This window comes from Dissoconium aciculare, assembly GCF_010015565.1.
Source record: "Dissoconium aciculare CBS 342.82 unplaced genomic scaffold K489scaffold_3, whole genome shotgun sequence".
NCBI classification, from domain to species: domain Eukaryota; kingdom Fungi; phylum Ascomycota; class Dothideomycetes; order Mycosphaerellales; family Dissoconiaceae; genus Dissoconium; species Dissoconium aciculare.
In genome coordinates, this window is record NW_022984953.1 from 880320 (window position 1) to 895363 (window position 15044).

A 15044-nucleotide genomic window follows, 5' to 3' on the forward strand; every position below is an offset into this window, starting at 1 on the left:
CACCACCACACCACCGCCGCCGGTGCCCCCCGCCGCAAGGTCTCCATGGGCGACAAGCTCTCCGGCGCCATGATGAAGCTCCGTGGCAGCGTCACCCGCCGCCCGGGTCTCAAGGCCGCCGGCACCCGTCGCATGAACGGCACTGACGGCCTCGGCTCTCACCGCGTCGTCTAGAGGACACGTCGGCCTCCTTCCCTTTCGAAATTAACTTCACGAATTCGAAACTGGCGACCTTCACTCAGGTGAAGAAGATGAAGGGACCCCTCTTCCATTTGGGTCACGACGATTACAACATGATGAACGATGATATGAAAATACCCCCAGCGAGCTCTTTTGTTAAACATCTACGACTTCGTGGCGCGCAATTGGTTCAGTTTGGCAGATAGCACGAATGGTATGGGTTAATCCCTCCACCAATTCTTTGCATTCTCTAAAGGAGTGAAAGATCTATCTGTATCAAAATTAATTCTTCAAATCCCTCGTCTAGTCTCAAATGTATTGTAGAGAGCGATTTTTATCTCATCGCCACGGCGTCCTTCATACCTAGCTACCGGGGTGTGCAGATTATCAATGGAATTACAGTGCCACGTCACATGGTCAAACGCACTGAAGTTTACATCGAAAAATTATCATAGCTGCGTACAATCATAGTAAACCTTTCAGCAATCACTTGGGGAAAAAAGGTTCGGAGCTGCAGGTATTCACAGCACAGCCTCGGCGTGAATTTCTCCTTTTTACGTCGCCTTCATCGATGTCTTCGTCCCACAAACGACTTCTCACCGATTCCCATACGTGCCGAGACGAGCCAATATGTCCTGCATGTTCGGCGGCGGCGCGGGAGCGTTGGCAGGATGTTGGCCTGGCATGCCGGTCGCACCAGATACAGGATACCGCATCGCCGCATACGGATCCTGGGGTGGTGGAGCGGCCCCGTACTGGCCGTAGCCGGGTGCTGGAGGATAGCCTGCAGACACGAAAGGCGCCGATGGAGGGACGCCGTTGTTAGGCAAACCTCCGCTTCCCGCTGTGTGTGGTGTGCTCGGCGTGGCCTGACTCAGGCTGGTCAGTAGGCTCTGGAGATTGTTGGTATTGAGATTCTGCAGGTTGGGCGGCGCCTGTCCCGCGAATTGGCCAGGTGGAGGGAGATAGCCGGAGGGGTAGCCATACGGTGCGGCTGGGGCAGGGATGGAAGGCGGTTGGTAGCCATATTGCGATCCTCCTGATGGCGCGCTGTAATGACTCGCATAGCCGCCGGAGCTCGCAAGCTGGGTCTGTTTCTCGCGTAAGACTAGTTCGACGCAGATTGGTGGGTCCAGGTTGTCATATTCCTCGAATTGCACATCACGCATCCCTGACTTTCGCTTGAATATCGTGAGTCCGATTTTGCTGGTATCTTGATTTGAACGCTTTAGCTTCACAACGGCGAGAACTCCCTCCACGATCTGACGTTTCACCACGGCGTCTTCGTTCAGGCGTGGTGCGAGCCGCAATGTGCCGACCCGTACTCCTCGAGCAGTGAAGCTTTGCTCGACCCACGCAATGAAATCACGATTCAGCTCGGTCTGCACTATGATCTGGACATCCGGCACTTCGGCTGGCGTCCGACGTGGGAGCGGAAGGTCATCATCATCGTCGGCCCGCGGCGGCGTGGCACGACTGCCATAGCGGTCACCACGGCCATATCCGGGCGAGCGCGATCGCGCGCGGTACCTATCGTCGAACCTGTCGCGATAGTTGCGAGGGGAGGGCGATCGCGGCCCTGGCCTGTAGTCGTCCCGGCCACGTCCATTCGAGGGTCGCCCATGACGATCGGAGTTCTGTCGGCCACGGCCTCCTTGCTCCGGCGACCTTGACCTACGACTGGCATTCTGCTGCGGCGCCTTGCTTTTCTGTGGTTTGCTCACCTCGAGATGAATGCGCTTTTCTCGGATCTGTCGGCCCTGCTCACCTTCCATAGCCCGGAAACAATCATCGACACGAAGGAATTGTACAAAGCCATATGCTTGCTTGATGGAGATTTGAGCCAACTCTCCATAAGCATGAAAAACGTGGAAGATGTCTCGCTTGGTGACCTTCTCGGAGGAGAGATTGCCGACGAACAGCCGAGAGCCTCCTGGGAACTGATCCCACCGGGCTTCATTGACATATTTGCGCTCCTGTTCTAGAAAGTGATCATACTTGCGTTGGATGTCTGCCGTCCAGGGCCGATCATCAACGCCGGGAACTTCACCCGCAGCAAGCTTGGATTCACGTCGGCTCTCCAAAGGCGTGACGGACTTACGCATTGAGGCCTCCTTTGCGGAACGTTCTGGCCCTGTGCGAGCCGTGGCAGGTGGTGATGATTGCTGTTTGACAGTGGGGGATGCCTGCGAGCCAGGGGCATCGTTACCAGCCGGTGCGATGGATGGCGAGGCCTGCTCAGCCGCAGAGTCTGCATTTTCGCCACGTGGAAGCGATTGGACTGCATGAGGGTGGTAGTCGCTTATGTGTTGGGAATGGACGTAGTTGGGATGAATGAGCGGTTGCTCTTGTGGCGGTGGACGAGGAGGAAGGCCACTGGGGAGTCCTGATGCTGCGCTCAATGTAGCGTGCTGATTTGCAACCGATGTAGATGGAACGTCTGTTACTGTATCAGTCACTACAGACGAGATGGGTGGGGCAGTTGAAGACAGGTCATCGGCACTGGAAGACGCAGTTGCAGTTGCGTCAGGGACCAAAGCGGTCTGCAAATTGTCCAACAATGATTGCATGTGAACGTCGCTTGGAGCAGAGTCTATCCGGATTTGCTCAGAAGTTACAGGGTCAAATTGTGCCTCAATGGCAGCCGAAGCATCAGCACGGCCTTTTACTGGAGTTTCGGATCGGCTTGGGTGCAATGATGCGTCTCTCAAGGCATGAATCTGTTGACTTTGTGCGGCAGCATCCGTGATAAACGTGGAAGCGGTCTGGCCGTCTGCTCCACTGTCAGCCTGAGTTGCTGCAGGACTTTGATGTTGCTCAATTGATGCGCCGATAGTTGCATCCGAGTTGTGGTGAACATCGGCATCAGGGGAATGTATGGAAGGTTGTTCCGCAGAAGTGATCAAGGGCTCGTTCGGATCGCGCCAAGCATCAGGACGCAGCTCAACATTACGCGTGGCAGGGTCGGACATATGGAGCTCAGTCTGGTTGAATCCAACATCCATCTGTCTGTCCAGAATCGGTATGCTTGTAGGCTGTGGGAAGTGGAATGGTTTGGGCGATGCAGGAGACAGCAAGTTCGGCTCGCTCCGATGGTATGGCTCTTCGGGCGGTTCAGACGAGGCTGCGGATCGATTCATGAGCGTAGTTGACGATGCGGCGCACGAGCGCACCTGAAACAGAACGATTGATGCTTGCACGGGAAGATGTGGTCACAGCATGGCAAGCTATGCGCAAGCTTGTGATAGGTATCCTACACCGAGCCGCGAGCGGGCAGGGAAAAGGACAGGCGGGAGTAGGTAACGGCAAATGAGTTTGTGGGAACCGCGCGAGATTGCAGCCGTCGTACGATCGGGAAGATCAGAGGTAGCGATTCTGGTCGACTCAAGAGAATATGGTACTCGGACAAGGGCAAGGGCTTTCAATGTTTCTTGCTGGTTGGCAAAAGAGAATATGGATGGGCTTGACTGGCGATTGATTGCGATCGGCACGTGACGCAAACGCGTACAGAGGGAGAGATGGGCTGGCAGCAGCACTTGGAGGACAGACTCAAGCTGCCGTGGTATTGTGACCCAACGGATGATAAGAGAAGGTGCAGCTGAAGACTTTGGTCAAAGGACTTTGGTGGAAGCGGTGATTGTGGTCGTGGACTAGTAGTAGATCTGTACACCTGCGCGGTCGTGCCGAACTCCCTTGCTTTCGACGGATGACCGAGCGAAACCTCGATCCCCTCAGATCAATGCAGTCGTCAACGTCGGCGCAAAGAATGAAGATTAGCATGCGACGACTTGTATGCTCAGGGAGGTCCAAGCCCTGTGGGACGAACAGATCTTCCGATCTTTGGGAGTCCACAGGAAAATAAGACGGTCCGGATGTGTTACGAAGCTCGTCGATAGGAGCGCTCCAATGGCGACGGCGGCGAGACGTGATGAGATGAGATGATGTGCGACGAAGGACGTGTGCAAGGCGTGTTCAAGAGTAATGTATGATGAAGAGATTCGATCCAACCGTCACATTCGCGCGCGAAGAATTTTGCCGGACCGCCTATGAAATCCCGGCGATGCGTCGTGCCAATGATGGCAAGAGTCATCCGTACTACGGTCGGCTACACCACACACGCTATCACGCCTCCAAACCTATCATCACCTGGGCACCTTACAAAATATCATTCCAGGTATGTTTTCCCGTCTTGCTTCCTTCGACCATAGCGTTTATAAATTGGAAACTCCTCTTCAACGCACAAACACATCGAGACTGCACTTGGAGCCCCCGCCGTAGGGATTTGGGATCAACCAAATGCTACAGTCCGACGGAGTCACCATCTTTCGTAGGAATTCGAAGGCGATTGGCGCATCTGTGTATTCAATCCTCCAGGCTGGGTACGATTCTCTCTAGATAGCTACACACGTCGTTCAAAACGCGGCTGTCCAAGGAATGGCCAATGTCTGCATATTCTTTGACTTCGATGGCTGTTCCTTGAAAGGAAGTCAACTTCTCCAGTGTTCGAATCCAACGAGCGTGATCGATAACTTGGTCTCGTTTTCCTCGCCCTAGGAACACAGGCGCCTCACCTGTGGTAGGCGGAAGGCCGGCATTGGCTCGTAGCTCTTCTATCCTTCGACCATCTGCCAATGGAAGCTGTCCCATAAGACCAACGATGCCAGCGAGGCGTCCACTGTACTTACGGCTCACGAGATCAGTGAGTAAGCTGATCGCACTGCCTTGACTGAAGCCGCCGAGGACAATACGACTCTCAGGAATCCCTCTATTGCGGCAGGCATCGATGAGACTTTCGAGGTAAGCGATGGAAGTGAGCAGACCATTTTCGTCCTCGCCTTCTCCACGTTCCAAACGCGTCGTCTTTGGGGTAAACCACGCTGTTGTGCCAACTTCATGATTCCGCATGGCATTCGGTAGGATCCAGTGTAGGTGTGGTAATTTGTGCGCAGACTGGAAATGATCCGCAACCCCTAACGACACATGTGCAGCATTCAGCTAGGATTCTTGTCTTGAGTGCGATAAAGCCTTCAAAAAAGTCCCGGGTTCATGTTTACCTTCGATGCCAATGGCACTGTCACCCAAGCCATGCAGAAAGATGAATACGGCTTGGTGCGCAGGGTCAGACGGTGGGTTCTCCGCGGCTTTGTAAATTGGGTCCACACGATTGAGGATAATAGGCAAAGTCATACGGCGCTTCATATTTGCCGTTCCGTGAGTTCGATAATACAATAGCGTGTTGAAAGTCAAGCGATGGAGGCACTCGTGGGATAAGGGTAATCTAGATGTCAGACTACCTAGGTACGTATGTGAATGTTCGGAGCATACAATGAGCGTTGCAAGGAGGAACCTTAGGTGACACCTCGTGCTGTCCGTTCAATGAGAGGGCACGTCATTGAGCCCATCTATGCGAGTGCGTAGCCCTAGGCATGTGGAGTGTCGCCCGCCACGTTGTGCTCGCACTAAATAAGTCGCAAAGTCGGATCATCATTTCAAACCTAGGAAAGGTCGTTTCTTCATAACTCGCGCACTCCGCATGGGATCAAGCCTCATGTCTGGCACGAAGCATGGCTACGGGATCACTACGCTTTCGCACCGCCCTGATTGAAGAATTACCAACCACACACGTGAAAAATGCGCCTGGCTTCGCTTGGGTCGCCGTTTCCGGGCGCGGAGACGATCCATCGAAGAACTGGGGCACCACCAATCGAAAACGCGCGCGCACAGCTGGCAATACGCAGACCGAATCGCAACGCGAAGCCGTCACTGCCAAGCAGCAAGAGAAAATTGATAGAAGGATTCGAGAATTGAACAGTGACGGTGGACGAGATGTTGCCATTCCAAACACAGTACGAAAGGAAGGCGGCGCCGCGCACAAAGCCGGCAAAACCACAAACACGAAGAAGATCCTCGCCTCAGGCAAGACCCTTGCGCATTATCTAGATGATGAAGAGGCAGAGATCGCGCGGACTGGCAGGCGAGATATCGATCTAGATGCCATACATCAAGCTGGCGCACCTCCGCAGCGCGCAAGCAAGACGCCGCTCGCAAGACGCAAACCTCAACGTGAAGCTAGCATCGCCAGCGCCAGTCCTGCGCCCTCTATTGTCCCGCCGACAATGGTAGCCTTAGCCACCCTGCCAACAGCAGGCAATACTGATTTCGACGAAATGCAAGTGGACGACGATGATGACAATGAATATCCTATTCCCGCTATTCCGAGCCGGGCTGAAATGGAAGCTCTGCTGAACGCAACACCTCTGACATACGCCCAAGCTCGATGCACGCCGCCGCCTGCAAACTCACCTCCCGCTCGCAAATTCTGCGAGACTTGTGGCTACTGGGGCCGCGTAAGATGCATGAAATGCAATGTCATGACGTGTAGCGTTGCGTGCAAGGACATACACGACGAACACAAATGTCTGAAGTTCTATGCATGATCAATTCATGAAACTTGCACTCCTCTTGTTCGATCCATCCCGGACATTGTCAACCATGTGCCATTTAGCGGAAGTCCACGAGTGACGACAAAGTTGGACGTGTTGTATGTCGAAACATCGTCCGAGGTCCACAAAGCTCTTCCAATCCCCGAAGATTCGGGATCGAAGCACATCAAGGTATGACTAGTGCACATTTCTTCCCGCTGAAGGCGCGCTCGAGATTGTCTCCGTGTATACACAGATTGGTCTTCCGGAATTGACATTGACAGGGTGGGCGTCTTTGGGCCATGATACTGTCAAGCCAGTTGGCCATTAGTGTGGTCAAATGAGATCGCCGCGTAGTCACCGCACGTTCGACATCAGCTCATGATGAGTGAAGATGTCGAATAGGAAGTTCAGAGTCCTGAGCCCATCTATTGTACAATGGAAGAGGACTCGAGCTTCTCCATCAAGGAGTTTTCTGTCTAACAGTGAATCCTTCGATTTCAGGTTTGCTCTGATCTCCTGAGGCTCAGCAATGGTTTCGACACGCCCTTGTTTGCTGCTAGGCAACAAGCTCCCTGCGTCTGCTATGCAAGCATCATGGCCTTACGGTGGTGAAATTCTCGGAAGTATTGGCTCCATAGTCTTTTGTGTAAAGCAAGCCGTAGGCAAATATGAACACAATACCGTCTGCATTTGTCACCTACAAAAGGGGAAAGAAGCGTATATCAGGACTACCGAGGCCATGCCGAAGTCGTGATGAATATGCATGGGGCGCAAGTCAGACTTCAAGGCACACGCTGTGGAGACAAATGCGACCCTCTTTGCTTCGTTCTCATTGCACGCTTCAGGGTCGTATTCGTTGACACTAGACAGACCTAGAGAGAGATCGCCTGCTCTGCGGAAGCCCAAGCCGCAGGTTGTCATTCGTTGGCACAAGCGCGAGATTTTTCAATCTAGACTTGAACTAGCTAGCTCTCCCAGCGGCGCCGATCCCGACCCTCTGCACGTCGCCCACTCGTTGCTCGTGTTTCTCCACCAGAAGTTGCTTGGTGGACAACAAGCCGCACATGCGACAGTGTCGACACATAGTGCCCTCGTTCTCCGTACACTCTTTCGGTATCTATTCGTGATCATTCCTGTCTCATTTTCGACTAGGCCACCACACCGTGCGTCGTGAAGTTCATGCAAAGCCGCCAGACTCTTGTTGATTTCCTGCAGGAGGTCTGAAGTGACCCGTCACCTAGGGCAAACGCCATCCCGCATGCACACGGCACAGCAGCGCACGCGTCGCAAGTCACATCTGGAGCAAAAGGAGGGAGAGAGTCAGGCGGAACAGATACAATCGAGTTCAAGAGGTTAGATTTGTACGGAAATGTCCACAACCTGAGATACACGAGCCTTTCCCGAGGACGTCTTACATTGAAGGGGCCCCTCGATAAGCCGGCAGGCGAGTAATGCTTTCTGCTCGTCACCAGCGATCAGCGAGCACTCTGCGTGAAGAATCCGAACGGCTTGCTCCCGGACACGACGATCAACACCTACGCGATTTACACTCTCGAGCTCTTTCGCCGCGCGGCCGCGCCCACACGTATGCAGAAAACATGCAGAACAGTCAAGATGGATACCATATCAATCGAAGGACAACGCCGGTCACTCCGGCCACCGTGCAACAGAGTCCCTGGGCAGTACCAGGAGCCCGTCAATTTATTCCTCCTCCTCCCCCACCGCAGTCGAATCAGCCGACATCGATAGGACTGCCTCCGCCGCCGCCGCGTCCCTCAATCAGTGCTGCATCGGGACATGGTAATTTCATGCCCATGCCGCCTGGTTCCAATGCATATGCTGCATGGACTCGCCAGCAGGCTGGCTATCTACCGCCACCGCCCCAGGGACAGCCACGAGCTCCACGTGCGTACGACCCAAGTGCCTATCATGCGTATGAGTACGAGATTCCACCAATGCCCGAGAGTCAACCTCTCACTTCTGCAACATACATTCCTGGCCCGGACAGTTTTGGGCCTGGGGTAGGCATTCCGCCATTGCTCACTGCGACCACGCCTCATCATGCAGTTTCTCGATCTGGGCAGATCATGTACCAGCAGCAGCAGCAGCTACCACCGCAACCGCCCTATTATGGCTCTCAAACGGATCTCACTCAAATGCAAGCACGATACGGCGGAGCAAACTACGGGCAGGACAACTCGTGGTACGAAAACTCAGCATATCAGCAATACCAACATCCTGCGCTTGCAGCAGTACAGCATTCGAACATTCCGCCACCAACGCCAACCACCGCCGCTCGGCAACGGGCTCTCGTTCTACCAGCGAATCAGACCGAGCAGCATCAATCTCCCGCCCAGGAGCACCATCAGTCGCAATTTCCGCAAGCGAGCGACCCGGCTCCGAATCGGGATCAATCGCATCCAAGCGAAAGACCTGCATCGCCTTCCGAGATAAGCTGGCCTGCTGAAAAGGTTCAAGCCTGGCTCAGCATGCACGACTTTTCTGCGGAGTGGATCGCGGCATTTCAGCATCTCCATGTGCAAGGCGCGCAGTTTCTCGACATCGGTGGCAAGGGCCGGACAGGAGGTCAGCGAAACATCGGCTTTATGCCCAAGACAGTCCTCCCTCAAGTAGCCCGCGAATGCACAGCCAAAGGTTTGGTTTGGGATCAAGTCAAGGAGAGGGATGAAGGCAGACGTCTCCGTCGGTTGGTCAGAGAAGTGGTAGAGTCTGGTGGGGTTGCAACACCTCCCGTCGCGACTGGTGCGCCATCACGCGGTAACCGGAGGGAGTCCAACGCAAATCAGGTTCCTAGCAATGTTGATAATGATGGCACCACGGAAGCTTCGTCCGAGCTTTCCAGGGCTGGACCGACACATATTGGCTCGACGCCCACCACTGCTGGCGGTGGTGAAGACTCTCCCGGCCGCACCATGCCCGTCGTCAGTTCGCAGCGTCGTGAATCAAATCAGCGTGCTGCAACGCTCGACTCTATGAGCGGATCGATTAAAGAGAACGGTCGAGGCAACTTCTCGTCTCATGCTTTATCAATGACTACGGCTGAAGGACAACAGCGACACTCGCCGAGTTTAAGCACAGGAGACATGCACGTAGGCTCATCTAAATTCCAAAGTCCGCAGCAGAGTCCGGGATTGCCCAATCAAAAGGGCAGTAATGGGGGTTCGAGTCAAGGACGTTACTACCGCGATAATGCTCATCTCCGTAGCGGTTCGGAATCTCATGGTACGATGAAACTTTCTAGAACAGATCCCTCAGTGAACAATCCGCTGACAAAATCTTTAGCTTTGCGTGCTGCATCCGAAGATCCCGCACAGAAACGTCGCAATGCTCAAGAGGGCTCTCGTCCGCCAGGCGAAGGCTCTGCCCGTCAGGGAAGTCAAGACACACCCGCTAGTGCGAAGGAACACAAGACAAGTCTCTGGCAAAAGCTCAGGCGCGACAAAAAGGCTCCAGACGATGGGTCTGTCAGTCCGCAGGCAACGCGGCCTGCGCCATATCTGCGTGGCACCAATGCTGTCTCCGACACTTCTCTAGCCGATCGATCAGCCGACAGATCACCCAGGCACATTCCTGGTAGCGCCGGAGCTGAGGCGCTCACTCGAGGGAGACCTGCTGCGCGGGAGACGGACAAGAAATTCATATTTGTGACGCCAGACGGGTGGAACTATCGACTTATTGACATTAGCGAGGTTGACACCGCACAACAGCTCCGCACAGTAATTTGCATCAATTTGGGAATAGTCGAAGGGCCTGAAGTCGAAGTTCATACAACATGCCCGGGTCAGGAGGATCACGATGAGCCTCTGAGCGACGACTTGCTGATCTCTGTTCGACACCGCCTTGCGGACCCGTCTGGTAGTCTCAAATTGTACATCCGTGCCGCGGATAACCATCCCGCGGTACCAAGCAGCGGCATGAGCCTATCGAGTCTTGCCGTGCGATCACCACAACACAAACCGCTGTCTCCCATTCTGATCCGAACGAGCGACGGCGATGACAATCGCAATCTGGCACGTAAAGAGGACCAGGTCGATCCACAAAGCCTGGATGGCTTATCTGAAGAGCAGCGCAGGGCGCTTCACGCCGCCAAAGTCGAAGAACATCGGCGAGAAAATGAGCGCAAGCAGCAAGCTTATCTTTCGCGCAAGAACCAGATGGTCGACGCCAATGGACGGAGAGTCGTTGACTTCGACAGCCCACGGAATTCGCCATATGAGGAGAAGCCGCTTCCCGGTCGTCCGATGTCGTCAGGCTCCGATAAGGACAAGAAAACTGACAGCTTCCAGCCGTTGCGTAGGGCCCCGCCGGTTCCCGAGCCTACCAACACCCTCGTCAAAGCTAACAGCCTCACGAGACGCAATACCAGCGATCCACGCACCAGCTGGCCACAGCGAAAAGAAGAAGTCTGGAAGCGAAATTCCAACGGCTCCATACCTGAAGAAGATGGCAAACGTGCTGCGGCGAACGTGGCTGCTGCTAAAGGTCATGGTCCAGGTAACGCGCCGCCAACATCAGGACTGCAAAGGTCGATCACGGCTCCCGAGCTTGATGCTGAGAGCAACAAGTCGAGAACGCACGACCGTAATAGCCCCGCGGTGCCTCGCAGTCCCTTTACCATGTCCAAAGGCGGTACCACGTTCAAAGTTCCCACCTATGTCGAGGGGATGGAAGATGAAGAGGACGAGGCTTCCGACGAGGAAGACACACTCAAGGCCAGCCAACGGCCCAATTTAAGTCTGACTATGCCCGTTCAACCTGGCTCCCAGTCGAGCAGCCAGCGGCCCAGCAGCCCGCAACTCAGTCCGAGCTCTCGTCGGGGGCCGCCAGCCTTTGCTCCCAGTCGCATGGCAAGCAAACATGGGCCCAGCTTCGATGTTCCGGAGCGACAAGAAGCCTTTGCTCAGTCCCCGGCGATGCCACAAGATTCGGATTCGGATTCGGACGATGGGTTGTTTGCCATACCGCTGGCTAAGCAGAAGGAGAAGGCGGCTGCAAAGGCTGCGCCGGTCCCTGCCCCAACGCAGCCTGTCGTCACAGCACCTGTCTCTCCACCGCGCTCGCCTCCCCGGCCTGAGCTGCGTGTCAAGACTTCACGAGCAAACGTTCGCTTCGATTCGCCTAAAACAGCAGCCGCGCGTGAGAAGCTCAACAGCGCGGGCAATCATCTCACCGAAAGTGACAGCGATGACGATTACGATGATATACCGCCCTTTGGTTCTACTTCCTCGGCGAACAATCCATGGATGCAAGATTCGCCCAACGAGTCGAGCAGATTCGATGACCGTCGACAGAGTTTTGCGAGCGACGTCTGGGCCAATCGTCCTCCTGTAGAAGGCATCGCAGAGCGTCTAGACGATTTCTTCCCGAACGTGGATCTCGATCAGCCTATGGGTGTGGACGTTGAGGACAAGGTGGACTTGTCGACCGCTGACGGCAGCTCGGTGGTCACGCAGCAAACGAGCGGACCGATGCTCAAGAGTAGAGCTTCGTCAACAGATCTCGATGCCGGCAAGAAGAATGGCATGAATGACGGCGGTGACGCTCGCGGGAACCTCGATGTTGCACCTAAAAGAAACGAATTCACCAGCGTGGCGCAACGTAATCTCCAGAAATCTGGTGGCTTGAGTCGCACCAAGAGTATTCGCGATGTGGTCAAGAACAACTATCAAACGAGCAGCGCCGAGTTCTCGCAGCGAAAGTCCACAGCAGCAGCTGCCATCGCAGTTCGTCAACCGAGTGTCCATGTACAGGCACCGCCTCCAGCCGTTAACCGGGTGAACACGCTCCGAAATGAAGGAGGCATTCTTCGACGCAAGTCGACCAAAATGTTCGGCGCTAGGATTGAACAAGTCAAGCCTCGTCCTGGAAGTCGCTTGATCGCATCGCTGGATACGATTCCACAGGACGATCTGCCTCCAGGAGCCGCCGCAACGGTGCAGCAGCAACAGCAACAACATGCCGCCCGCGTCGAAACTCAGCCGACGTTCAAGTGGATGCGGGGTCAACTCATTGGAAAGGGCACATTCGGTCGTGTCTATCTCGGCATGAACACGACGACGGGAGAGCTGCTGGCGGTCAAGCAGGTCGAGGTGAATCCTAAATCTCAAAACGCCGATCCAGCCAAGCTTCGCGAGATGGTGAAGGCTCTGGACCAGGAGATCGATACTATGCAGCATCTGGACCACGTCAACATCGTGCAATACCTTGGATGCGAGAAGAAGGAATACAGCATCAGCATCTTTTTGGAGTACATCTCCGGTGGTAGTGTTGGATCTTGTCTGCGGAAGCATGGTAAATTCGAGGAGTCGGTGGTCTCCAGCTTGACGCGTCAGACCTTGAGTGGACTGGCATATTTGCACGTCGAGGGAATCCTGCATCGCGATCTGAAGGCGGACAACATCTTGCTCGACCTCGACGGGACGTGCAAGATCTCTGATTTCGGTATCAGTAAACGATCGGCGAATCCTTACAACAACGACATCACCAACAGCATGCAGGGGAGTGTCTTTTGGATGGCGCCGGAGGTGATCCGAGCCCAATCGCAAGCATTGTCCTCGAGCGACCCCAGTATCAGCAGTCAAGGGTACAGCGCCAAAGTTGACATCTGGAGTTTGGGATGTGTCGTATTGGAAATGTTTGCAGGCCGTCGCCCTTGGAGTAAGGAAGAGGCGATTGGAGCGATCTACAAGCTGGGAAGTCTCAACCAGGCGCCACCGATTCCAAACGACGTGACGGAGGTTGTTGGTCCGGCGGCCCTCAGCTTCATGTGGGATTGTTTTACCATGTAAGTGTTTTGCCGCAATCGGGCGATGAGCCACCGTCATCGGGAAGGGGGGACGAAGACAAAGCTGACATGTTCCGCACTCTAGTGACCCCAGCGAGCGTCCGACGGCAGACACACTGCTCCGCTCACCCTTCTGTCATTTCGATCCGCACTACAACTTCCTCGACACGGAGCTCCATGCGAAGATCCGCGGCGCGTTCTAGACGTTACATCTATCACGGGTCTATGGATCGGCGGTCGCGTAGATCATGTACACTATTTGCTTCACGCTTGGCGATTTCGGCTTTGGCTTTTGTTCGGCAAAACGAGCGCGGGAAACAATGGGAATGAGTCACGATGGCACCGAGAGATGTCTAGATTTTCCGACATAGTATTTCGTAACGACGTCTTTTCGTGTTCCTCGTGAATACTCGATCATTCAACAAGCGGAAAAGTTCTGCTTCTTGAACACCAGATAAGAACCTCTAAATCTTGGCCTTCAATTCCTCCAAGACCTGCTGGAGCTTGGCCTTGTCGCTCTGCTGCTGCGGCCAGCTGATGCCCAAGCCTTCCTGCTCGGTGGGCTTGGGGATGACATGGATGTGGACGTGGTCGACCTGCTGGTGAGCGAGGCGGCCGTTGTTCTGCAGAATGTTGTACTGCTCTGCACCGGTGGCGCGGGCGACCTTGGCAGCGATGGGCAAGAGGTCGGCGAGGCTGTCGTCCGGGATGTCGGTCAAGGTGCGGCCGTGATGCTTTGGAATGACGAGCTATGCCATGAGCATGAATCAGTGCCGGTCGGCGCGAGAGTCGGTGGAGCGAGCCGATATGATTGCGATGGAGGTGTCGCTAGTGTTGTCCATCAAGGTGTCGCTCTTTATCTGCTGGTTGACTTACCGTGTGACCGTAACTTTGGCGAGGCAAAAAGTCTTGTCAGCCAATGCAACTAGCGATGACTACTTCGAGCCATGCGACCAACGAACGTCTGTATATGAACAGGAGAGACTCACGAGAGAGGATTGATGTCGAGAAAGGCCAATGTCTTTTCATTCTCAAAGACCTTCATGGCAGGGATGTCACCTGTTGTTGTGTCGGAAGGCCTCGATCAGGATCCAACCGATGACTGGAGGGCGTACATAACGTTATACTCTGTAGGACTCACCCTTAATGATCTTGCAAAAGATACAGTTGTCCGCCATTATGCCGGTGTTGATTGATTTGGAGATGCTTCGTCGGACTGTCGCAGCGAACATGGGTAGTCGCGAACGTGCGCTGTACAGTAATTGATCGTTTATCCCCGCCTAAAATAAGTACAGCAGTAGTGTGAGCGTGGGATCGACTAAGTACCTAGGTATAGGCAGACAGACAGACAGACAGACGGACAGTTCAAACAAGTGGCATTGGAGAAGCTGCGTCACTGCCCAGGTGCACATGTATTCATCCTCACACACTGCGCACAGGATCCCCACCACCTGGTTCCTTAGGGTTCCGCCATCAACAACCCTAATTACAGTACTGTATCATCAATCGACGGTAGAAATTGCCTGTGTGGTCGACGATTATGTTCGACTCTCAGGATTCCTCAGATGTGATACGCTCTGATCGCGGGGAAACAATGGACTTACTCTCGTCGATGGAATCATTATGGCCGCCAA

The 15044-nt window shown here is 54.5% G+C and overlaps 6 protein-coding genes across 6 annotated transcripts; 3 read left to right on the forward strand and 3 right to left on the reverse strand.

Annotated features, from left to right (window-relative positions):
• K489DRAFT_306028 (uncharacterized protein) lies at positions 1–165 on the forward strand (the record flags this gene model as incomplete). The annotated part of the gene is made up of 1 exon (XM_033600555.1): positions 1–165. A coding segment is annotated over one exon (165 nt), but the record flags the coding sequence as incomplete, so codon positions are not given.
• Positions 166–776: 611 nt separating this feature from the next.
• K489DRAFT_368293 (uncharacterized protein) lies at positions 777–3320 on the reverse strand (the record flags this gene model as incomplete). The annotated part of the gene is made up of 1 exon (XM_033602936.1): positions 777–3320. The coding sequence occupies one exon, from the start codon at positions 3318–3320 to the stop codon at positions 777–779; it is 2544 nt and encodes an 847-aa protein (XP_033462132.1).
• Positions 3321–4542: 1222 nt separating this feature from the next.
• Positions 4543–5367, reverse strand: K489DRAFT_313795 (alpha/beta-hydrolase; the record flags this gene model as incomplete). The annotated part of the gene is made up of 2 exons (XM_033600968.1): positions 4543–5150; positions 5235–5367. 2 exons carry the CDS (start codon positions 5365–5367, stop codon positions 4543–4545), a joined length of 741 nt encoding a protein of 246 aa, XP_033462133.1.
• Positions 5368–5744: 377 nt separating this feature from the next.
• K489DRAFT_314463 (uncharacterized protein) lies at positions 5745–6617 on the forward strand (the record flags this gene model as incomplete). The annotated part of the gene is made up of 1 exon (XM_033601013.1): positions 5745–6617. The coding sequence occupies one exon, from the start codon at positions 5745–5747 to the stop codon at positions 6615–6617; it is 873 nt and encodes a 290-aa protein (XP_033462134.1).
• A 1586-nt stretch (positions 6618–8203) lies between these two features.
• Positions 8204–13613, forward strand: K489DRAFT_407801 (Pkinase-domain-containing protein; the record flags this gene model as incomplete). Its single annotated transcript, XM_033607405.1, has 3 exons — positions 8204–9848; positions 9909–13410; positions 13496–13613. The coding sequence occupies 3 exons, from the start codon at positions 8204–8206 to the stop codon at positions 13611–13613; spliced, it is 5265 nt and encodes a 1754-aa protein (XP_033462135.1).
• A 132-nt stretch (positions 13614–13745) lies between these two features.
• Positions 13746–14764, reverse strand: K489DRAFT_377641 (HIT-like protein). Its single transcript, XM_033604199.1, has 4 exons — positions 14552–14764; positions 14400–14469; positions 14287–14299; positions 13746–14159 (listed from the first exon to the last, which is right to left on the reverse strand). Exons 1-4 carry the CDS (start codon positions 14586–14588, stop codon positions 13875–13877), a joined length of 405 nt encoding a protein of 134 aa, XP_033462136.1. The 5' UTR covers positions 14589–14764; the 3' UTR covers positions 13746–13874.
• Between the last annotated feature and the right edge of the window lie 280 nt (positions 14765–15044).

What these genes read in the sequence shown, in the direction of transcription:
- K489DRAFT_377641 (XM_033604199.1), bottom strand. Translation starts at nt 14,588, where the DNA reads ATGGCGGACAACTGTATCTTTTGCAAGATCATTAAGG. An exon ending in CTTTTGCAAGATCATTAAGG is followed by an intron (nt 14,470 to 14,551) that starts GTGAGTCCTACA and finishes ACACAACAACAG; the next exon opens with GTGACATCCCTGCCATGAAG.